We start from the raw sequence: 25,766 nt of genomic DNA, 5'->3' as shown, positions 1-25,766 counted from the left end.
TTTATATTTAGTTGCCATCCTGCTATTTCATTTTTTCACATTTGAGGTATTTTTATTTACTATTATGGTCTGGATAAGCAGCGAGGGATCCCTTGAATTCCTCAAGGGTACTACTACAGAACGAAAATAAATTGCTTGTCAACCCTGTGACCTCTCTGGTTATTAATAATTCTCTGTCACCGCCTATTCAGCCTTGACCCTGGAACGTTATCAGCACTGGTAAGATTTTACGAGTGTTTTCCTAATATCAAAACTTTGGACACTCATGAATGAATTCAAAAGGTACATTTATGTAAGATGGAAGCTCTAAATTGAATTCTTACCACTATAAAAGTCAGGTACCTCCCCATGGAACGATGCATCTGTAAAAAAAAAAAAGGAAATCATGTCAACATTTTGAAACATGACGCTAAAAAATAACCTTTTCACACAGATTTCTGACTTTTCACAGCACAAATGATCAAAAAATGTCATCATGAGGGTATTTTCTGCAATGTTTGGGTCTTTGATATGAGTGGTGCTTTTTAGAATGAAAGATTATCTTGGGTTGATGGCTATTTCTGTAAAATACACTACACACTGCCCTTCGCAATAAAATACACGACGTCCGTGGTTGGCTTTAATGGTGATAAGGTATTCAGATCAGGGTAGACTAAGCAGGCAACTGCGGCAACACAGGGGACCCCTGAGAACATCTGATAATGTGAGTCCACAGCAGCAACAATCTTTTAGAACGGCATCAAATTCTATAATTGGCTATGTAAAGGGGACTGGTGGGAAAAATGAAATATGTGTACAATAACGGATGGAGCCTTTTTATTCTCACTTTGCATGCATATTAGTGCCCATCTTCTGAAAGCTTTCTGATACAGACAACACAGGTGAAACGGAGCAGTACCACAGGGAATAGTAGGGGGCAGGTTAGCTAATAGTTCAAGTGAGATGATCGTAGGACAGAAAGATATGTCAATAATAGCCAGAGAGAGACTTTTCAGAGACAGGGACAAATAGCCACTTTTGCCTCTATTGTGAGTAGTAAAACCTCATAGTTATCAGAAACTCTGGACCCAGCCCTGCCCTCCATCGCTTAACAACCAGTGCATCGAAAGACACATGAAAGTATGTGGGCAGTAATGGTTACAAAGTTTGAAACTGATGCATATCTTTTCGTGTGCAAAAGCAGCATAGATTAGCCTTCGTAGCTTCATAGCTTCGTACTTTTTGAGGTTTGGTTTCAGACTAGAAAGGTCCTTTTTGCCAGGGGCAAGTCCTTTCAAAGGCTCCTCCTCCAACAATATGACAGGTAAATTAAATTTTGCATCGATATGTTGTAGTCTAAGCATTGCAATGGTTTGGCTCAGCTACAAAAAGCACAGTCACATTCAGTGCTCAGTAACCTGGGCTTGACTTTTGTTCGGCTGTCAAAGCATTGACGTCACATTAACCATCATAGTTTATTCTCGTTGGGGCTAAACAAAAATGTCAAGCTAATGTTCTCTACCCACCATAACAGCCTGAGACTCTTGGTTGGCTGCTGTCTGCTTAGATCGAGCAACAGGCATATACTGTAGCTCAGCTCTGTGTGCAGCTCAAATATAGCATATACACCTAGTAGAGTGTGTGAGCAGTGCAACCTTGTCCGTGGTTTTTATGTATGTCTATCTGCTCCTCTCTTTTCTATAGCAGCATGTGACAGTATTTCCAAAAGGATATCTCTTTAGCTGCAGTGCTGCCAATATCTTTGGTGAACTCAGCTACAATGCCCATATTAAAAAAGAGAAAAATAAGTCTAAGTCCCAGAGATCTCAACATCTGTTTGAGAAGAATGAGGTGTGACGGCAAAATTCCCAATGTAAGCTCCCATTTTTTGTGCTTCATGTAAAATCCAATCTGAAACAAGTGAGAATGGCCTCGGGAATGGGAGCACAGAGGAGGTTGTATAGACAGGTCATTTTCAGGGCCGCTGTTTTCTGTCTACTTTGTTTTATTTCCAGCACAGATGACTGCACAGCAAGATCAGGGGGAAAGAAGCAATGAAAACTCCAGCACCTCTGAGAGCACAATGGCCCAGCCCGGTTCATCAGCTATACATCCATCTTTATAGCTTTTTCTACAATTTTTATTTTTTATTTTGACTCAAACTCAGGCCAATATGTAAAAATATGATGTGACTGTGAAAGGATGAAAAATGTAATGGTCACAGAAACATTTAATATTTATATCTAATTATCACGACTGTCACATCACTGAGGCGAGTGCTGCCTTCAGACACGCACTGAACTCTGGGACTGTATGTGATACATCAAATGTCTGAGTCAGTTGCTGCAGAGATTTTCCAGAACTTTTTCTGCTAACCCCTTGTAAAAGGTCCGGGTGGGCATGGAGTTCAAAAAAAACAAAAAGAATAGAAATATGTATGTGCCATACACATAGGAGACGTCGACAAAGATGTCTACTTGGAAGGACGATGAGATACGAGAGCTTTTGGGCCAAAGCTGGTGCAGATGTGCTGTAAACAAAAACATGTTTTCCACAGTGGATTTTACATCATGTTCTGCATACTGCCTCTACCCATGTTTCGGAAATGTTCTGTTGCTGTGAACCATTTGACCCAGAGAATAACCCTCTGACTCTAAACCTCCCTCCTCCATATGAGAAAGGCAAACTCTGGAAAATGTCCCGAACCCATGTCTAAAAAAACAGGTTGAGTGTGTAGTATGATTTTTTTAGAGACATGGTTTTTATCTTTCACAGCAAGAATCCAGCATCTCAAAAATACCACTTGACACATTCTGTTAATTCACTTAAGCTGTTCTCTTTTTCCCTGATGTGCTACTAACCTGCAGGAGAGAGTGAGAGAACCAGGAGATGGAGCAGGGTGAGGTGCAGCATGATGCTGAAGTGAGAACCACCTGGTGCTAAAAGCTCAGCTGATGGAACATTAGCAGGACTGCCTGGATTTCCTTAAAGAGAGGCAAGAAAACAAAAAGAGAGACAGATTATTAGACTCTACAGAAAAACATGTTTTTCTTTGCGGCAACTGTGAATGTGCAGAAATATGACAAAACCTCAGGTCACATAATTAACAGCACATACAAACTGTTTGTGCAACAAGAGGCTGTTGACAAAGAAACATTTGTACAAGAACAAAAATCTATGTTAAAAAGATAGCAGGATTTTGTTGAGCAACATTAGTGATTCAAAAAATACATCCCAGGAAAACCTTAAAATTTGGTTTTGTTGGCTATAAATAAACTCAGTTTGAAATCATACAAAACAGCAACATCACATTTGAGAAGCTGGAAATGATTATTGTTTTCCAGCTGATGAAATAATCCAATAATCTCAACATTATATCATTAATGTAAAAACTGTCTCAGCATCAACCTGTGTCAACAACCATCTCTGACTGTGAATACACTGTCCCGCAGAGTCTTTGATGTGTCTCTGCTTCCTGTCAGCTTCCCAGACTCAAGCTCCTTGATTGGTCAACACCTCAAGATTGACATTTAGACAGTTGCCAGAAGGAATCCTGAGCACTGGTTTAGCCGAGCACTCATCTCACTGCTCGCTCACTGCCCCCAGGATGTCAACACCACACCAGGAATCACCAGAGCGACACCGGCTCTGAGCCTCGTAGCCCAGTAACACAGTCATAAAAGCAGCAGCTGTTTGAGTGTGGAGGAACACTACGAGCACTAACTGAGACAGAGAGGAAAGCTGATCTCTCTATGATGGCTGACAATAATCTTCATTTCAATGATATTATAAATCAGATGAGACTTAAAGTGCCTCATCATGTGTTTAAAATTAAATGTTAAAAATTAAATGTTTAATAAAAACACGCAGTGACGGGAGATTCTGAAACAAGAAAAAAAAACTGAGATGCAGTAAATTTTGAAGTGGCCAGATTGTTTTTTTGATTTGATTTGATGTTAAAAGCCAATTATGAATTAATAGATCATTTGATTTTACATCCTTGCAAAAGAAACAGAAACAGTAAATGGAATTAGATGGTACTTTGCAGGTAATAGCACAACAATCCAAGTGTGTCGATTTTAAGTATCACTTCATATTTTTATGAGCTGGAAAGGAAACATTTTTAATCATAATGATAATAATTACACTTTGATTTTTTTCCAGTGTATATTGACCAGCACTCTCTTAAACTCAGAACTGGATTTAGCACAGAATATGTGTATTTTTTTACAGGTATCATTAAGCATCAGTGAAGCAAACCTGTCCATTTACTTGCAGGTTGTGTTGGACTGGTGTGCGATGATTAGAGTATAATTGAACATGAGGCAGATTCTATCGATTCTTTGTGCACAGCCTGAGGTGTCGGCTGTCGGGGACTCAGACGTGCGACCGCAGGATTGAGATCTCACTGTCGCCACACAAATGGGGGCTTGTTGCAGAAAATGGATTAGAGAAGAGAATCTGTTTAATGTTGCAGCTTTGTATGACACAATCCCAATCACATTGGAGACTAAATATTCAAACACATGCACAATACTGGGCAGACGTACTGTACAATTATACCACAGACACAATAAGTTGGTCGTAATGTCCGAGCTGTACAGCTGCGGGAAAACAATACAGAGGCGATTTCATTTTCACGCTGGCCTGTATCCTAGCAACACTTCTCAAAAGGAGCAGTTTGTGTGCAACGGGGGGTCTTTTGTACAAAGCAAGGAAACTATACAAACACTGATTTAAATCTGGAAAAACACTGCTGCTGGGGAACGAAGACCTACTGTGCTCTGCTCATTTATATATGTTACTTAACGTTGTTGAAGCAAAGCAGAAGTAATGTGAAAAGTGCTCATTATAATCAAAAACAAGAATCAGAAACAAGAATAACTAAGTCATTATACTTTAATTTAATTAAGAATAAACGTGTAACGATCACTAACATAACTGAGTAATGCAACACAAAATACTGAGCTGAGTCACTGTAGTCGACTGTCCTCAACAAGTGTTTGATAACACTGACCGTGGATTATTTATGAAGACGTTTGAAACATATGGCATTAGAGGGGTTACATATTCCTGAATGAGAAGCTTTGACAACAAATATCAAAGTGCTCAAGTGAATAATTTGATTCAGAAGTTATGATTGTGGGGAACCACAGGGCTCATTGCTGGTTCCAGTGCTCTTTAGACTTTCTATAAATCATATTTGTAAGTTGTTGTTGAATTTTTGAATTTATTATCAAAAATTATGTTTGAAAACCTTTCAAATCAAACAAACTCAATAATTGCAGACACTTATAGACTGAAGGACCTTGCACCCTTCACCAATGCTGCATAAAGTAAAACACCAAACACTTCCTGGCTGTATCCAAGAGTGCTTTCACTGAGAGAGAGCAGATATCCACTCAGGGGAAATTACATTACATATTTGAAAAAAAGAGGGCAAGGACAAATGTAATGGATAGATGACAATTAAAGGGGTTAGATATGTATACATGTAGCTTGTTCAAAGACTGTAAATTTGATTTAGGTTTCAGTTTCATTATCATAATCTCATATCATTTGTGATATTGATTTATTTTGAAGAACTTATGTGGTTTCACAGAAGTAATAAAATAGAAATCAGGCAAAACAATGAAAACATGCTAAAGCTGTTTCTGTCTTGACTTCCGTGCAGTGCTAAATTGCTACTGTAAGTAAAAGTTCTGCGACTCATGAATCATAAATGATCTTAATAGATGCACTTAGGAGATTAGAGGATAAGGCAGGGAGTCTCGTTATAGCATCACAGTCAATGTGAGGGAACCAATCCCATTTATTCCATTAAGAACTGTCACTGAATTGATATAGTATAAGAAAAAGAACCATCAGACCAGCAGCACACAGGACGGCAACATGCTCTTATAATCAGTATTAATGGGGCCTCCTCCCGTCGTATCTTAGCAGCCTGAATGCACATGATGAGAGCGCTCAAGTCATCACAATAAATCACAAGGCCCAGACGTGACAGCCCTCAAACAAGGCCATTTCTTCTCCCCCTATAGCTCACACCCTGGATATTACCAGAGCTATTACTGCTGTTGGTTTTTCTTATCAAGTTTTTTTTCGTCCGTCTCGCAGCTTTCTGTCTTCGCCGGTGGAATTACAATGGCCTTCTTTCTCCCTTTAGAATTCTCAACATCTTAACTCTGAAATCAGAAATCAAGACGCAGAGTTGATGCTGCAGGGGGCAGATTTGGGGATTTATTCAGCTGTACTGTCATCTCTGCTGTTTATCATGACCCCGTAACCCCCTCGGGGCCCCAGGGTCTCTGTGAAAGTGAGTGAAACCTCTCCATCCCTGCGCTTGACCTGACGCAGGCTGCATAATCAAGTGAGGGGAACTTTGCAGAAATGTCTTTTCTTATCAGCGGGGGCAGATCCAGCAATGTGGGGGGGAGGGGCAAATGGAGACAACGGTAGGGGTGGAGGAGGGGAAGATAGAGGGGGCAGAGTGGTCGGCTTCAAAAGCAAGATGTTGCCCCCAGTCACCAGTCACCAGTCACACACACACACACACATACACACACCACAGTCAGTCATTAACAACAAATTCACAGTAATCCTGCAAAGGAGGAAGCCAAGATGGGGTTAACGCTGGATTGGTCTTAATCAGTTGGAGAAGGAGAAATGAGCACTGCTTAGACACAGTGCCAGCTCCTGCAGCTTCCAAGTCATGTGTGAATCGCATAACAAGTCTATACCCAGTGATCAGCTCCTCACCACAAACACTGATGTATGTGCTCGGTTTCCATTATTTGAATTCCAGGAGGATGCAAACATTTCTAGTATGAGGACAGAGCTGGAACAATTAGTCGGATAATTGATAAGCTGGTCCACTGGTAATTCATCTGTAAATGTCTTGATAATCAATCGTTATATTGTTTCAGTGATTAATTGAGTTAACAAGGAAAACACATCTGGTCCCTGCTACTGTGGAGATTGCTGCTCATGTGTTTGATACTATCATAGAGAGAATATCTTTAGATTTTTGACTGTTGGTCCAATGAAACACAACCTTGGTTTTCACATGAGGACTGATTGATTCATGTAGAAAATAATCAACAGGATAGTCAATAATGAAATTAAATGTAAGTAGAAGCCTCAGTGTTGTAGGTCTGTCCCTTTATGTGAAATATTTAGTGCACAGTGATATCTTGTTTTCTTCGTCAACATAAAAAAAGTTGTTTAATTTCTCCCAGATTTGTATCTGTAGTATTACAATACCAATTATAATATAATAATGTGATTTACTCAATCCTAAAACAATTTTTCACATTCTTCACAAAAGCTGAAGAGTGATACCACTCCGACATATGTATGGTAAAGAACAGCAAGACTTCATGACTTTATTTGTAGACTCTGGGTGTGTCATGTTTTTGTTCTATGTAAAACTTCTGCTGCTGATTACAGAGTAGCTCTCAGACAGACGTGAGATCGGTCCTCTCTTCTATCTTTCAGCAAGAAAGTAAAGAAGTACTAGTGGTTTCCAGAATGTCATATTAGACCTTAAATATGGTTATTGGTTACTGCTTAAAGTGGGATTTTATGTTTTCATCTCATCTTGCTTCTACTGGTGTGTCACTTAAACCAAAGCATGAGATCCAATATTGGAATGCAATATTAATGAGGTATACGGGGACCACTGCCCTGAAACCACTCACTTTGTGATACAGCAGAAAGGTTTTAGTGACACCAAATGCTGCTGGTGGAAAATAAACACAAGCAGGACTGGAAGAGGAATATTGATCCAGATTAAATTAAGATCAAACTGTGAGACATTGGGTCTGACATCATCTGTAAGACGCAGTGGTGACTTAGTCTGGTTTAAGGAGAATTAACATTCAATCTCTTTAGCTTTATTTATCCAGAGCCTGATGAGAGTCGCTGTCCTCCTTAAATTCAGATAGTAAGCACATGTGAACCATTTTAACTACACTAAAAAAAAGATTTTGTATATTTATGTGATATGATTCTCAGGTTTGCTATCAAATGCCAACTTTAGAAATGTAGATCTTAAATGGAAAGCAAAAATTAGAAAACAGCTCATTTCTCATCAAGTCCTCTGAAATAAAGCATCTGACTATGAATACATACTGTATTTTTACATGAGGAAGAAATACAAGCTGCGATCCATTTCATCTTTATGCTGAAACAGTGTCATTTTACCACAAACTTATGAATTATTTATGACAGAATCATTGATTTGGATTGTGAAATGAGCCACAGACAGCCTGTGTGTCTCCCTCACCTCTGCTCTAAGAGATGCACTCCTTCTGTTCTGTATCTGTGTGGGAAATTAGACTGGACTTGGCTTCAGATAAACAGGTTTATTCCTCCCAGAAGTCCAGCAGAATGATTCAATTTAATAAAAGGATACAGACATAGGCTATCTAAACCTATTACGCAGCAGATAAAGCCGTGACCCCAAGACACACACAATTATACCTGCAGAAATGGTCTCTTCATTTTCAACTGTGCGGGCCCCCTGTTTCTAAGCAGGAGGATGCTCAGCACTTGAAAGAATAACACTTGGTAAAGGTCACATGATTGGACTGCATTGGTTTATGTACAAAACTGAATAACTCTATTCCCAGTGAAGCAGTTTACATTTACATGTTCTGCTGTCAGACTGCTGAACAAGTATTAATTAGTAACTGAAGTGGTGACCTTTAAGCAAAATGTCACTCACCCATTTCCAAACCCTGTTCAGCACAGTTAAAATGCTGATTTCATATCAAATCAATACCCATGTGACATCACGATGGCCCACAAGTATTGGATGGACTGACGAGGCGCTTCAGTAGTTCAGGAGCAGTGTTTTCTCTGGGGGAGATGAGCTCTCTTTACTCTGGAGTTTGGGCTTTGTAACTTTACAGAATTTTCCACACACAAAAAACCTATAACAAAGCAGTCTAACAGGTCAGTTATTGGAGTAACAAAGGCAGTAACCTGGCACCACTTCTTGTTAATGCCTCCATGACTCAACACAAACTTTTTGTGCCAAATCATTTTGGAAGAGCGACAGCCAATATGAACATTTTGCCAGTTGATCAATGATAAAATGTCAGTGACAGACATTTGCATCTAGGGCTGGCACCACTGTTGCAATCCATCCAAAGATAAACTGTATCAGAACTTTTTATTTTAAACAATAGGCCCCTGCAAAAAATAATCCACCTGAAATATTTCAGTCCAACTGCTTCTTGTTGTGTACAGTCTAATGCACATGTTGCTTCCTGTAGTTAATTTGTCCTTCCCAACCCAGAAAGCAGACAGACTTAGTATAAAGTATTATTCATGATGTAATCCAGCTGCAGATGATCCAGTCATGGCTCGTTCACTGTGTCAATCTGTCTCTTCCCCTCCCTACCGCCTTCTCTCTCCGTCTCTCACCCAACAGAAGCCGCCTTGCTAATGTAAGCTATTTATCCAAACCCCTGCAGTCAACACAATGCCCCCCAGGGCCAGTCAGGCTCAGAAACCTCTGCTGACCTGAATATCAATGACACCAGTCATCCAATCCATAAAGACTGGACCTGGACCGCTGTAGGAATTAATCTGAATGTCTATAAACAAATGCAGCAGAGCAAAAGTATCTTTAATCATAAGATATCATGTCACAGTTTGTTCACTGTCAAGCAACAGAGAGGCCATAATTTCTCCCTGAAGTGTGAGCGACAAACCAGGAGCAGGGCTTGACAGCTGATCATTTTGTTATCATGGGTAAGTATAGTAATTGGCTGTAGCAAATGTTTTGATATGGTAAACTAAGTGGCATGTTTTATAAAAAGGTACATGCATAAATTGATAGTCCATCATAGATGGATGGATAGATGACTTGAACGTTCCCAAAAGTGAAGTCAAAGTGTCTCGATCGGGCCCTTGTGGCTGGCTGCAGTATATGTCATAAACCCCGACCTCCTTCATGTTACTGGATGGGACATGGACCACACTAAAAAGTCAAAGTACAAGATCATGTCTCTACACAACTGAAGATATGTCCAGAAGAACATACAAGAGATATACTCCATCTTGTCCTATGTTCTAAAAGGGGACAGTGTTTAGTTTCAAAGGCATAGAGGAAATGATGTCTCATGGCACTGCCATACCAGTCAGTAGCCAGTCAGATTTACCTTTAGCCTCAGCGTACCCTCAATGTTCGGCCTGTATCACTGATTACAAAACTAAATTGAAGACCTTCAAATGTACAAGGGACATTCACCATCGTGTCCTATATTCTAAAATGACTCCAGTTTAGATTGTTCTTATCACACCAATGTTTGATCAAGTGCAATTTTTTATGGTAAGTTTTGGTTTAATTTATTATTTGATGCTCTAAAAACTGAGGGTCCCCCGATGGCTACCCCCCTGACTCTGGCAGCATGTATTGGCTTAATTTACAGATAGAAGGAGGAAGTGGAGATGCGTTGTGTATCTTTATAAACAGTCTTTGGTACAATTGCACAAATCTAAAATTATACATATGAATTGAACTAAATAAGTGAGTATAATGAATAAGAACTGATGTTGTCATTGCTGTTCATTTATGACAACAAAAGATTGGTTTGCAGTTTTTTTGTGTAAAAGTACAGTGATTCATGACACATAAATGCATTGACATTTCATGAAAGGCCATGAAAGAGTGCGATACATTCCGTGGTTGCATCACACTCGAGACAAAATCCAGGTCTGAAATTCTCTATGTGCCTCCAAGTATGGAATGTATGTGTCATTGTGTGAGATAAATTGTGCCATACAGGCAAAGGTCAGAGGAGACGTGCACTCTATGAAGAAAAAAACATTCAGCTTAATTACTTCATGCTACATGTGTCCAATAAAGATATTGGCTATATGATCTTTCTATGGGGGAGCAGGGACATGCTTCAGAGGCTACATATCATAGTCTCCATTCACTGATGGCTGTACACTCTGCTGTTAATAATTGTGATTACTAAGTGACAGAGTGGTGCTTATGGCTGAGTGCAAAACTACACAGATGAGAGAGGACTTCATAAACAGCAATTCAAGTGTGCAGAAGTAAACTGAGCAAAAACAATCAATGCCTTCAGATTATACATTGAAAGGGTCTCAGAGGATAAGAGTGAACAAAATATATCTATTCTGTAGTGGGCAGCTACAATAAAAATGGCAAACAATGGTAAGATTACTCTATTATTCACCCCCTTATTGGATTAAGCAGTGTGAATACAACATTAGGTAAGAGATTAACTGAGGCAATGTTTAAATGTAATCATAAAATTAGCCACAAACACCCCAATCTTGGTTAATTGCATTACGGTCAGCAAGAAGAGGAGGTTAACTGTTCGTGCCTTCACCACACAGACCTATTAGACACACAGTGAAAAATAATCAGGGCTGTGCGGTGGCTCTCTGCTCAGTGCTTACCTTGCTGTGGAGAGCTATCATGCCTGTGGCTGTGTGATGGGGATGAGCTACTTAGCAGCCCGTGTCCCCCATCCCCTCCAACATGTCTACTCTGCCAAGTGTCCTAAATACTCCTCACTCCATTGTCTGCCTCAGAAACAAGGGGCGCCGCTGGATGGATGCGCTCTCTCCAAGGTGGAAAAGGAGGGATAGAGGGACAATGGCAAAAAGAAAAAGGCTAATTCCCTGAGCAGGACAGGGAACCATGCAAATGGGACGCCGCTGAAGAAGCCTCCCCCCTTGGTGAGAGCGCTCAACTGAGGGGTCTTCTCCCGTCACTGTGGCCAGGCATGGGGTTTTAATCTTTTAAGCCCTCCCATCCCACTCACACACACATGCAGAGACACCCCAGCCACAAAAAAAAAATACAAATTGAAAACACACTAACTGACACACACGATTTCACCCCCTCTCTCCCCCTGCACCCAAACAACCACCCCCCCCCCCCCTCCTCAACTCCCCTCTCATCATTAGCCTGGCAGAGGGCCAGACGTACCATCAGCACTGTCATAATCGTACACTGTTGCAGAGAAAGCTATTTCTCTCCTGGAAAAGATGCTCGTTGTTGAGAAGCAGAAAGGGCCAAGAAAACTTGTGCTTTGCAAAAAAAAAGTGCAACTCTGTGTTGAGTTGAAAGTCTGTGATATGGATTGATGGTTCTCTATCTCTTTAATATAATTCTGTCTGTACTGAGCACACTGTGAACTTCGGTGTCCCACATCTTTTGCATTTCTTCCCCCTCTATTCTATTTATCTTCCTTAAGAAAGCCAACAATAATTGAGCATTGCTTTGAAGTTCATTTATCTCCTTTAACAGAAGAAGGATTAACTCCGCTTTTTACTTTTCAAACTTCTTTTATTAATGAATCTGCACACTGAATATCTCAAAGCTTGTCATGCAAAGATAAACCATAAATCACCCCTCCGTCATAAAGTTATATAATCCATCCTATCACTGTGAGCTGCTCGTTAAATACAGGAACTCACTTATTTAATATAAGTTAAAATAATGTTTTTTTATGTTGTCAAACATCTGACGGAGTTGTAAAGAATGATACCGGGCTTACATTTTAAGTTGCATTGAGTTAAAAAACACACAGTACATTTGTCAAACTATAATTCAAACTATAACTTGTATTTGTGAAAATATCAATGATTTTGCTCAAATATGATACAGATTGTGATATATATATATATATATATATATATATATATATATATATAAGTTATGTTAACTTAGAGAACCACCAAGTCAAACCCCAACTGTAGAATATCCCACTCTACATATTGTCCATTCAATATTCCAAAATATTGAATGAAATATAAATACTATCATTGTTATAATTTAAACAGCAAAAACAGCAAAAAACAAATATGTAAATATCTGTCAGTGATCTACAACTAAAATGTTTGCTAATGAAACCATTTTTAAAAATTTAAGAAGAGGAATTTCTGACTTCAAGAGTCATAACTACCACTTTCTGGAGGGAAGGTAAATTGAGAGAAAAGCTAAAACAAGTAATGTGCTTTTACTAAAAGGTTCAGTGTGTACGATTTAGGTGAAAGGGATTTTTGGCAGAAATTAAACATAAAATAATTATAGTGATGTTTTCACTGGTGTCTTTCATCTAAATTGTATGAATTGTTGTTTTCTTTACCATAGAATGGGCTCTTTCTACACACTGAACCTTTAAAGAAGGCCCTGTGTTTATAATTGTGGGTGTGTAAAGGAATGGTACATAGGAATCACAAAACCCCATTTGTAAACATGGTACCCAGGTTGAAAAATTCCTGTTAACCATTAAGAATCATTAACCGAGGCCCTACACCCAAACCTCTGCCACGGAGCAACTCATCATGAAACAGCAAAAAGATGAAAACTCAGCTGCTCTGTCTCTGCTCTGTTCTGGGGACACTGGAAGTCACCATTATACAAATTCTCCCATGGTGCCTCTGGGTTGCATTAGCTGAAATAAATGCTGAGCAAGTGTTGCAGGGATATGGTAGAGCGGACACTACAACAGATTTAATAGAGTTTTTGTTGCTTTAGCTGTGTTACCACATACGGGAGCATTTTTAGCAAACCGGATTATACTGCCTGGACCGCACCCAGCAGACAACATAATAAATAAAATATAGGATCTGGCCAAAAAGAAACAAAAAAGGATTTGTGCCAGGACTACTTAACACAAAGAAAAAAATAGATTAAAATATTGAATTTCATTGTGTGTATTCATGCAGAGGTCCAGAATCTTTCCACACACGCAACTACCATCTATTTTACTGGGTAATTTATGTCGAGCTGACAGTTTAAGTAGCAGGAGAAGCATCTGTCTTAATTGATTTTGACTCACTCCAAAGACCTTACATTGTGTAGAATGACAACAGACAAGGATGAAGTCCAATAAAAAAAGTAGCAACAAGAGAGCATCTACAATGGAGCCATCATGCCTGTCAACATGTTGATGTTTCCACCCATAAGCCCTCAGCAGCCATCACTACAGAGATGGACCTCAACCATCTTCGAACCAAGCCTTTGTTGTGATTTCACGACTGTAAAGTGTGGAGACTACACAGACAGACAGGCCGACATAAGCTGCCTTCAGACATGCATTGAATAGAATGCATTGTCCTGAAAATTGTACATGAAAATGCAAAAATCACAGTCAGTTGCTCTGGACATTTTCCAGAACTTATCCTGTCAGCCTTCTGGTAAAATATCCAGGAAATGTCAGCGCGGAACCCAATATTTGTTTAAATTCACAACAAGCGAGTGGGCGTGTTGATGATGTGGTGGACATCTGCTTTCTTATGTATGAAAGTCTGATATAAGCCCAGAGAAAGTACTTTAAACCACCTGTGTGCTATCGGTGTCTCCTGGACATCATCAGACACACAAAATCATCCGCACTGTGGCAGCTGGTAACACTATTATCTGTGAGCAAATGTAACTTTGTGGGTCATTCAACTTACATAAGTGATTACGGAACATGAAAAGGTTCAGGGATTATGCAGTGCAAGTGGTGAAAGTTTGTGTTTGTGTGGGAATGTACCCAGTGAAGTCTGGAATTTACAGATGTCTTTAGTCGACATCCCAGAAAAGTCATGAGTCATAAAATGAATCGGGTCAAGAGAGTGGACGACGATGCTTCAGACCAAATCTGGTCGAATAGCTTCCATTCAAGTAAGACACACAGGCCACTAAAAACAACAACACACCCAGGATAAAGAAAGCACTAAGGGCCCAACATTATTACAGAACTGTGGAGAAGCAAGAAGCAGCATTTCTTCTTTTTAGCAGGCAACTGTTCATAAACCATGAGCTCGCTGGCTAATCAAAACCACCGGCAAATCTCTCAGACGCATGCAGCATGTGGAGCAAGGCACAGAGAGCAGTGGCAGTGCATAAGGCTTGTGTCTGGCTGGATTCATTGATCCGGCTTTTTCTCTACTGTGGTTTACCCAGAACGTCTGACTCAGCACGGCCCCACTTCTGACAGGAATAGAAGAGGATCGTTTCCTTTCTTCTGTCTATGTTACCAGAACTACAGCACATTCAGAGGAGGTAAACAAAACTTCTGCTGTTTCACTACATCACTCTGACCGAAGCAGATAAAAACAGTATGAGGTAACCGGTGTTTGTTTCTTGCCCTGACCGTGCTAATGTGGATATTTTGCAATAATAATCTTTAGTTTTGATCGTGCTTCTCTTCCAAATGCAAACAATGTTTTAAGAATCTAGAACACACATTTTCAAACGTTTTCCTAGTGTGTGTAGGTGTGTACAAGTACAACAGAAACGTTTGAGAACTTCTATTTCTACTTTGGCTCTGTCCACTGTTGCTTTGTTTAATGAAAATGCTCCAGAAGCAGCAACAATGGTGGCTGTATAAACTGGTTCCTCTACATTTGTTTAGCAAGAGGCTAACTAAAAGTTTGGAGTTAAAGGTATTATCACTGCAGCACATTACCAACAACCATAGGGTTCTGCTTCGTCCAATATTAATTAGACCACATCATTCTTCTCTAGTATTGACAGACTTGGAAATCTAACAGTCTATGATAAATAAAAGGGTTTACTCTATTGGAAAGTCTAAAGTGCTTATAGAACATTAAATGCATTATAGAAGGACTGGATTGATTTTCTGAGACTAATCCTAAACAAATGAACAAATAAGAATCTCTTCTCTTTTTTTAAAATAGCACAGAAAACAAACAGTACAATTCTGGTATTGCACTAGCACATGATGAGTTTTCCAATGCCAACTTGGATTTCTGTAAAAAAAACACTTCAAATTGTAATCATGAGCAGTGACAGTAAAATATTCACCAATTATCTATTTGGTGTATCTGCAAATTGCAATCAGCAGCTGACTGATCATGCATCTAAATGTGCAACTTATTATAATCACTGAACCCCACCCCCTTTTTTTGCGTTAACTGGTTAATGCAAACATTAAGGATTAATGTCAGTCACAGCTTAAAGTAGATTCTGTGTTTACATGGACTAACTGATGACGGAAGGCATGTGAGTCACAGTTGTGATAAGGCTCTTTGCTGTTTGGAATCGGCTGTGCCCTGGTTTCTGCTCCCCGTAATCACATTTGATGGGGTGTTGCATATTAAGAATATAATGAGGAGACTGGATGCAAGAAAGGAGGAACAGAAATACATAGTCAATTATAGACTAGAGCTCTTATGAAGCAATTCCTGTCCAGGCTTTCTTACAGGGAAATTGAGTCTACATTGTTTTCATTACATCAGTTGTTCAGTCCCTCTGATATACAGCTGTACACCATGTTTGCTTTATTCCTGCAAACACCCTTGTATGCTTGTTTGGCTTTGAATTGGTGTGTGTGTGTGTTGATGTGTGAGCAACTGAGTAAGCAGCGATGTGTGTGCCACCGTCCCCTACTACAGGTTAAGAACAGGTCATTGAATCTATTTATTTATGTGCCACACATGGATAAATCATCTTGCGTATTGCTAACAGATTTACTGCTGCTGCTTATGGTCGATTGATAAAAGGACAGGCACGACCACATTCTCTCAAAGGCTTGACTTTAAGCCAAAATAAATTGTCCCTCTTAGCCCACATCTGATCCTTTCTCCAAACCCCCTTTTTCGCTGCTCGGTGATTCAGAGAAAAGACGCAGAGGGAGCAACTCAACTTGTGATAGCGGAGAACAAACTGCCCAAATTGACCGCAATAACTTTTGTGTGCCTGTTAATATGAGCAGCGCTGAGAGATTTGAGTGAATGAAGGCACCATGAAAGGCAGTCAGCTCTCATTGCAGGTGTTTTCTTTAAGTGTGTCAGCTGGGGAACGAGGGAGGGAACATGGTGCAACTGGATGACTTGATGAGCTGATAAGAGAGAAAGACACAAACAAATACTAATTTATTTTTACTAGTTTTGATCTGGAGTCGGGAAGCAAAAGAAAACTAAGCTAGCCTGACCTGAATCTGACAAGTATTCTGTTTTTTGTGTCCGAACCGAAACACAAGCCCCATGCGGTTAATGTAAGCTGCTCTGAGTTTGTGTTACCCTGTGCCTCACACACATGATTACTCCTTGTTTTTAAAAACAGTTGCAGCTCAAATATTGCAAAATCATTATTAATTGCATGCAGAGAATGAAGTGACGTCACGTGTTCGCACAAACATGTTCCGCTTCTGATGAATATATGAGCCCACTGACATTTAGCTATGCATACAGAGTCATTACATCGAGGGCATAGTGACTCACACATCATGGTGTGAAGCAGCTTCACAAGCTGCTTCCAGCACTGTGCACATGCTCAAGACTCATGAAAACTCATGAAGACTCATGAAAACAACACACAGGGATAAACAAAGCCCAACATTATTACAACGTACATGACAATGAAGCTAGACTATTTGCCCTAATAGGCCACACTGGGCATACAGCATGTATGCCTCAGAGTTGGAGTTTATAATGAATAAATAACACAAAAAAGCAGGAAAATAAATGATGATTATTTAATGAATGGCGTCTTTGGCAGATCAAACATGTACAAGCAAGGCCGCAAGAAAAATGTAAACAAGATGAGAAAACACAATTCCAGAAACAAACAGATACTGGATTACCCAACATCCACTTTTCTTCAGTATTGAAAACTAAAAGAGGTCGGCACAGTAACCATACACACATAAATGCTTCAATACGTTCATCCTGTCAGCGTGCAGCACTGCAGTGTTGAGGTGGGATGCTGCTCTGAGGCAGATAATGAGCTATTCTCTCTGCAGAGGACAGAATCCCAGAGCCAGCAGAGTTGAGACACACACACACACACACACACACACACACACACACACACATACACACACACACACACACACACACACACAAATGCTTATTAACCCAAGCAAACTTCCTGACCCTCTGCTCTGCTGGCACCACCACACAGCACACACACACACACACACACACACACACACACACACACACACACACACACACACACACACACACACACACACACACACACAAACCAAACAGTGAGCTCAGGCTGCCACCCACCTCCGTTCCCATGCACACACCCTGAGGTGCACACAGATGCACCCTTGCACGACTGACTGTAGGTTCAGACCCGTTAGCGAGGAGTTGGCAGCAGTGAAGTCAGCTACACCATCAAGTGCCCCGGGATAAACTGCGATAGTCTGCTGCTGCTGGTTAGCAACTGCTGTCATGCCATCCTTGCCTTGCTCTGTCACAGGGAGTCGGTGGCACTGAAGCCGCTCCCCCCTCCATCACAGACACACAAACATTTAGCTGTCAAATCATCGGGCTCCCCAGCTGTGACCTCACATCACAGAGGAGGAGGAGGAGGACGAGGAGGAGAGAGAGCGTTACATGAGAGACAGAGAGACAGAGAGAGAGAGAGAGGAGGGGGTTGGGGTTTCATACGTGTGTTTTAGCAAGTGAGGGAGAATAATAACAAGGGGATGGTCACAAAGCATGGCAGACACAGTGAGGAGGAAGAAATGACTACAAGATGGAAGGATAAGTAAACTGTATATAAACAGTGGGTGCAAGGATGCTGCTGCTGCAAGAGGATGAAGAAATGAAAAAAAAAAATGTTTACTGCAACTTGCAAGGGTGAGAAAAAAAACACTTGGAGGGAAAAAGACAATTGCTGCATTCCTTCCATCAACAACACTGGAGGAGAAGGAACCAGCCACACTGAGGCAGCTGAGCCACGGCTGCAAGGCTCACTGCCCTGCTGTAAATCTTCACCTCCACTCAACCACTCGTCTTCTGAATCAGCTCCTCCACCCATCCTTTAGCTCCCATCCTTCCTTTCATGTCATTCCTCTCCTCTGTTCCTGTCTTCTGTTCTTTCCCTTTTTTCTCCAACCTTAACACTCCTCCTCACTGCCTCATCCATAATGGATAGTTTTTAAGATATCCGCTTCCTGTAGTGGGGCCCTGTGACCCTGGAGCCAGTCAGACTGTATTGATTCCTACACCAGAGGAGTCATCACGGCATAGATAATAAGGCTTAGAGTCACACTGGATTTTCTGCATCCATTCCACCCCCCACTTGGGGGAGTCATTCCATCTTGTCCTGTCTTCTCGTCCTGTCCTGTCCACCACAACATGCTACAGATCCGATTAACAAATTGATTTATCAATTTAGAATCTGAATGTATTTGCATGTATTTATGTGAGTTAGAGGAGAAGACCTGCGATGAACTTCCAGGAGGCACGTGAATTAGCGTTTGGCTACTTATTGTAACACCTGTTAGACAGGGAGGTGAGAGAGGTTCTCAGTTTCCGGCACCTTTTCAATATCGGACATCCCTGATCCAGGGGTGGGGCCAGGGGGAAATAGCCCTCAGCTAAGATCTGATTGGCCCCCAGAAATGCCCCTGTACTTCCAGTCGTCTTCTCTTTTTTTAACTGTCACTTACTAACAATACTATCAATACATATAACAACTAGTTGGAACCCTTATTATCCACATGCTGCATGCTTCTTATTTAGCTTTTTGAAGTCCACGAGGAACAATTGAAGTGTCACTTTGATCAAACTAAAGAGCCAACAGTAAACAATGAATTACTCAAATATGCAGCTTACTAAGTCAGTTGATGTTGGACATTGGCCCCTCTATGTAAATTGTGGCCTCTTTATGGCCCCAGATTTAGAAAAATCTTAGATCCGCCACTGTGGCAATGGCAAAGTAGTCGATTGCCTTTTTATCAGGTTAACCCACGTTCGAAAAACCTACGTTTATCTGCTAATTTTGGCCTGAAAGAGGTGATTCCCTGTGTCAGAGAATATGTAGAGTCTCCAGTAAATGTGTGCATACATATGTGAGTGTTTTCATGCATACTTTTACCCAGAGACAGTGCTTTACTTACACAACAATTGTTTCAGCTGGAGGAACTCACCAAAGCCGCACATAAATCCTGCATTCATCTTGGCTGCATCTGTGTGTGCCACAGTCTGACGCATGTCGTGTCACTGAGTGTTACATTAAGGCTCATTAAACTAGATATCTGCCCGATGCTCTGGCTCGCCTGCCCCTCCTTTGGCCCAGACCTTAACATATAGGTCAACACTGGCACTCAAGTGACTAATATATGTCACATACACAATGCTGCTCTTTTTTAAGACTGGACAAACAATCACTTATAGCCTGCAGCACTGGCACAGAACAATGTTCAGCACAATAGGGAACAACCAGGAATCTGAAGTTAAATCTGTTGTTCATTTAATAGGTAGCAGCCTTTAGATGAGTTGTTCTCAGTGCTTTGAGAAGTGCTGCATCTTGAGGAGCATGGGAGGGAGTCATTAAATAGGGCAATTTTCATGCTTGCTGAACAAAACACATACAATGTAGTGGGCAGCTAGATGCAAGGAGACAAGAGGAAATATGTCGTGAAAACAACTTTCCAGCCCTGTATGATGAAGCTCGAATTCTAAATAGTTAAACAAGACAGACTGACAGAAAGACATAACATGTTAATCTGTTTTATTATGTCTCTTTCATAAATAAACAACACAAAGAAGAGTGTACTTTCAGTGTACTAGCAATACCTCAGTATCAATGTATATAATGATTTAACATTATAATGGCTATTACTGCTTTAGGAAATTTATAGAGTGATTTTTAAAATATGAGTTGAAATGTGTTTGGGTTGAGCTCTGGACATCAAGCCATGCTCATGCATATTTCCAACATGTGCTGTACAGATTGCCTGTGCTGGAACCTTAGGCTACTGTGGTGTTCATGATCTCTATCAACAGATTCTACATGTGAATATGCAGAATCTATCAGGAAGAGGGACAAGATTTTGAGGGAAGAAGCCCTCTGGTTTGGTTGCAGGCAGGTAAACAGTCCATGTGGAAAGCAAGAGGCAGACACAATGAAGGAAATGCTTCAGCTACAAGGTTTTTCATTTTTCTGCGTTCATATGCACATAGCTGTTAAAAGATATGAGCCTAAATGCCTTCTGGACCTAAAAACACCTACAAACGTTCAACTCATGTGAATAAAAGAAAGTAGTTGGACTGTAAACAGTGCAAATCAAACTGAACAAAGAGTCTTGGCCCAGAAATCCGCTGTCGACACTGAAAGCCCCAAAACGTTGGCTGTTGCCCCCAGAGGCTCATTTATTATCAGATGATAGACAATGGGATCCAAGATTGTAGCATATAACTTTAAGGGGAGGTTTCACAATCATGCCATCCACTGACCAAAGGCCAAAGGATTTTAAAATAGAGTTTGTGCAAATCACTCTTTGCAGCCAAGTTGTGTTGTGAACTCTCAGTCATCATACCATATGGTTGTTTTTGAATTATTCGCTTGTTTTGACCTACATTTCATTTTCATTCACATTGTGTCTCTGTGATGCAGTGTGTTCAGTACAGTGGCCCTGGCTCGGGCAAGAACTCGCAGGGCAGACATCCAAAGTGCTTGCTGCTTCTCTTCACACTCCAAGATAGATTTGAATTTGGAATATTCATTGACTGTTGATTGACATTACACTGATTTATTACCCGGCTCTACCTATGAGTGGTTTTTCATGTGACAAATGTAATATTTGAATAAACTTTAGTCAAACTGGGCTGAATGATCACTGGACTCAGTGCATGTGACAGTAACAGTGACATTTACACTGTGTTGTCACATCTCTCTGTTCACAGCTTCATGCAGTATTCATGAGAGAGGGTTACTCATACAGTACTGCCATCTAATGATACTGATGATAATGACTTTTATTCACATACACACACCCACACAAAGAGAGAGACCCTCAGGAGCCAGCCAATGGAAGCGAGGTAAGTGTTGCCATCGCCTTCTGGCATTCTAAGCCTTAAGATACAAGCTTTTTTTTCTGGAGTGGAAAAATAGGTCTGACACTTAATTAGCAAACAAGGTCACAGCACAGAAGCCTGGTCCCATGTTTGTGTCTCCCTCTGTTCCTGTAGTTTTGACTCACACATGCCCTCTCTCCCGTTCTCTCTCTGTATATTTAATTTAAATGCAAACGTGGTGTCTTTCTCATGGCAGGTAATGGAACTCAACACAAAATGTCAGGCTGTCAGTGAATCATGACTCTATAACAAAGCATTAAGCCTAGAACAGAAAACAGTGTCTGTCGTCAGCCAACTGCCCACTCTTTAAGCAACACCTCACCAACGGGCTATTCTGTCTTCAATATGTTGCCCATGACTGCTGAGAAACTGGATAAACTGTAGGTGAGAAGATTTGAGCGGAGGAGTCTGGGTAATATTAGACATGACACTAATGGCATTTTTGTGGCTTCAAAGCTTCAGTAGTTATAAAAATCAGACTTCAACGTGAACACTTTCTTAGAATGGCTGCACTATTATCAGTCATGACAGAAAAAACTGATATTTTAGCTGTTACTTACTCTTTTCAAGACTCTCTGTAGATTTGACACTAGTTTGATAATTTTCCACATCTTACAAATTAAAAGTCTGTCTCTACATCAGTGCCTTTGTCTCCTGACACAAAAATCAGTAAGATTGAATCAAACAAACAATTAAAGCTAATTTAATAATTTATAACTGTTTCTTATTTTAAGTGTTATTTAGAATAAACGTGGTAATTTATATATAATAATAACAACTAGAAGTGAGTGCAAAGTGAGTGCAAACTGCCAATGCTTAAACCCTATTTCGTCATGTTAAAGAAAGTAAAAGAAAATGGGTTAACCCCTGACCCTTTTTCAATCTCCACTATAAAATTGAATGGGTTCTTCCTTGGATCATTTCCCAAAAGCAATGGAAAGAAAGTGGGAAACAAATTCCAGGATCCACCCCTGATCCAGACGTGCACCAAATTTTAATGGTCACTCTTGGCCAGTGTCCCATTCTTCCAACAAGATTTGTGGAAATCTGTTTGTTTCTTTTTGTGTAATCTTGCAGAAATAATTATAATTTAAACTATTTGAATGGGCATCGATCACAAAGGCAATGGACGAAGCTTTCAGGTAGGCCCCATTTGTCACACAATCAACCCAGTCCTTCATTCAACAGCTGCTTAATTTCAGCAAAGTTAGTCAGAGATACCCAGTGTGAGCCAGTGTGTGGGTGTATATGCTAATAAGTATTAAATGTGCACTGCAAGTGCAAGCCAGCTGAAGAGTCCAGCGTTCCCTCGCCTCAGCACTTAAGTGAACTCCCCACCAGATGCAGTGATTTAAAAAACTGTCCATCCCAAGCACATGAGGATATAATGACCACTTAAACACAACGTGAGTCAGTGACAGCCACAGGACGAACAAGATGCTTTTTAATGCAGGGAATACAGAAATGTCTCTGAAAAAACCTGAGAAACTGAATCCAGCAGGAGTTTAATCAAAGATTGTTATTACCGCTCAGGTAAATCAGATTCAGAGGCTTAATCAAATGCACTGTATTAATTGATTAACATGTGGCTGATACCTTGGTATCAACTTCACAATCAATCCACGATATAATTAGGATAATTAATGGAGCGGTTTGTTTCCTGTGTTGCTGTTAGTGCTAATGTTTCTTACCAAGATACGTCCCAATTAACAAATAAGTCTGCTGTTCTTCTGTTACTGTGTCTGTCTGCAGAGACTGAAACTAACAATATGTTGAGCATCTCAGTATTTTTTCGACTACCTCTGTTTGTCTGTGGCTCTCAGCCCCATGAGCCCATTCATATCTACTGAAGACAAAAGGCATTCAAAGCTGGTTACAAACAGGGATGAAACTGTGAAATTGTAAAATATCAAGCCGCAATTAAAACATTTTGTCATTAGAGTTTGGAAACGAAATCAGTCAGGCTCTAGTAATTACAGTACCAAGGCAGTATATGTGGCATAGACTCAAAATAATCAACATGTCCATGTTTGTGGTATTGACGGAACATGCCAGCACCTGTTTGTAGGATCAAATTATTGCTGTGGGATTTGTTGTCAATGATAAAACTATTGCACATCCCTCAAATCATCTCTGAAGATGTTTTCCACTTTAGTGAACAGGAAAACACCCTGGACATTATAATATATTCTACCATCTGTCTTTCACTCAACTCATCTTTATGTGAATTCTCTGTTTGCACAATAATTGCACTTAAGTGACAAATTGCTTCAATGCATGAATCCCTGATGTCCTGCGTTTCCTTCCCAATCAGCAGAAGTATGTTGTGATACTTGTCTGATTCTACCCACATTTGTTTTTTTCTATAGAATCTGTAAAGGGTACCTATAGGGAAACATGCCGCTTCACTCACATTCACTCAAACTCCACAGCTACATACAGACTGCAGAGGAATGGACACGGTCAGAGGCACGGAGGAGGAAGACGGGGGCAGCAGATTGATGCAGGGACTGGACGTGCTGAAGCTTTGGGAATGATAATTTGATTTAGTGAATCCATTGTGACTATTAACTCCGAGCTCTGGAGCTTTGATGCAACAGCTGCCCCATTGCCAAGGGCATTGTTGCACAATTTGTGGCTAAAGAAATTGACAGCAAACATTTTTTTACATCCAATATTTGCCATTTCCAGATTTCTCTCCGAGGCAAATGTGGGTGGATGACAGATTATTCTTGGAAATGAGAAGTTGAGAAACTAGTCTCCTGCCACAGAGTAGCGTTGGTGCCTTTTTAGAAAATGTCTGGACCATGATCAGAATAACAGTCTTTAAAGATCATAGCGATCTCTAGTGCACCAGCTACACGCTGAGTTGTTTACATCAGTAACACATCTCTTAATGATTCATTAAACCAACTCAGACCGAATGAATCCCAAATGAAACATCATAATTCCGAGCTGGGCAAAAACTAAAACACCCTGCGATCCTACTGATAAATAAGTCATTAAGTTGTGAGAGAGTACATGTAATTAAGACAAACCAAGGCTCCTCATGTGATATTGCATTTATAAGATTTTCCAAACCAAGATTAAAGAGTTTTCTTTCTGAGATCTATAAAGTGGCCCAGTAGAGCTGAGCCGTGGAAGTGGAGACATATCGTCCATCTTTATATACAGTGAATGGTGTCTTCTGGGACAGGAGTGGGAAAGCTTCAAAATTTTTCCAAGTATCCCTTAGTTTTCGGATTTATTCAGTGTCAAAGTAATTGAGTACATATATTCATACACAGCAAACATTTATGTTCATAGTTAATCCAGCAAACTTCATTTTCCAAATATAAAACAAATGTGAAATGGGACTCACAACAATGTCCATCCAATTTATCCATGGCAACCCAATATTTCCCATTTCTTATAAAGGTTTATCAGTTCACTAAAAAGTCGTCCAACCTCTCTTGTGTGGAAATCATTCTCTTTAAATAATAAAGCTCAATTTATCTGATGCAACAGTGGCATTGCAATATGCCAGAAGCCACCAAATCTGGGCTCTTACAGCCACAAGCTGCCAGGCCAGCAGACTCCCTTCCTGTCTCCACCAAACTGTTGTGGAAACCCCCGCAGACACCTACTCCAGTACTCCGGGGTTGAAAGTAGACGAGACAAAGCCTGCTCTGTGAATCCATTGACTGCCATACTGTATCCGCCTGTGCCAGTGCTTTTAAACAGCAGCATGCATATTCATGCCCACCCATCAGGAAGTCTTCTTCTACTACTTGAGCCACTGCAGGCTCCACACTTTCCACGGGCACACTAATACTGGAATATTCCTTCCTTAAAAAGCAGCATATACTGTTCAAATACAAAAAGCACAAGCTCGTATTCAAATTGCCAGAAACCTGAATGGGATGAGCTAATATTTGCTGATATATTTAACATTGCATTTAACCATGCAAACACAT

The 25,766-nt window shown here is 40.4% G+C and overlaps 1 protein-coding gene across 6 annotated transcripts in view; it reads right to left on the bottom strand.

Moving 5' to 3' along the window:
* LOC109624594 (contactin-1a-like) overlaps window positions 1-25,766 on the bottom strand; it is a 70,293-nt gene that overhangs the window by 32,892 nt on the left and 11,635 nt on the right. For 2 of the 6 annotated variants that reach the window (XM_020079390.2, XM_069528539.1), the window contains exons 2-3: window positions 2,841-2,963; window positions 324-362 (exon numbers count right to left, since the gene is read on the bottom strand). In XM_020079390.2, the coding sequence (XP_019934949.1) occupies window positions 324-362; window positions 2,841-2,892 (91 nt within the window). In that variant the 5' untranslated portion in view covers window positions 2,893-2,963. Of the gene's footprint in view, window positions 1-323; window positions 363-2,840; window positions 2,964-11,424; window positions 11,569-18,006; window positions 18,224-25,766 lie in introns of those variants that run through there. The other 4 variants (XM_020079391.2, XM_069528538.1, XM_069528537.1 and 1 more) reach the window with 4 other exon arrangements.

The sequence above is a fragment of the Paralichthys olivaceus genome, chromosome 7 (assembly GCF_024713975.1).
Source record: "Paralichthys olivaceus isolate ysfri-2021 chromosome 7, ASM2471397v2, whole genome shotgun sequence".
Lineage (NCBI taxonomy): Eukaryota > Metazoa > Chordata > Actinopteri > Pleuronectiformes > Paralichthyidae > Paralichthys > Paralichthys olivaceus.
This window is presented reverse-complemented; position numbering and strand designations above follow the sequence as displayed.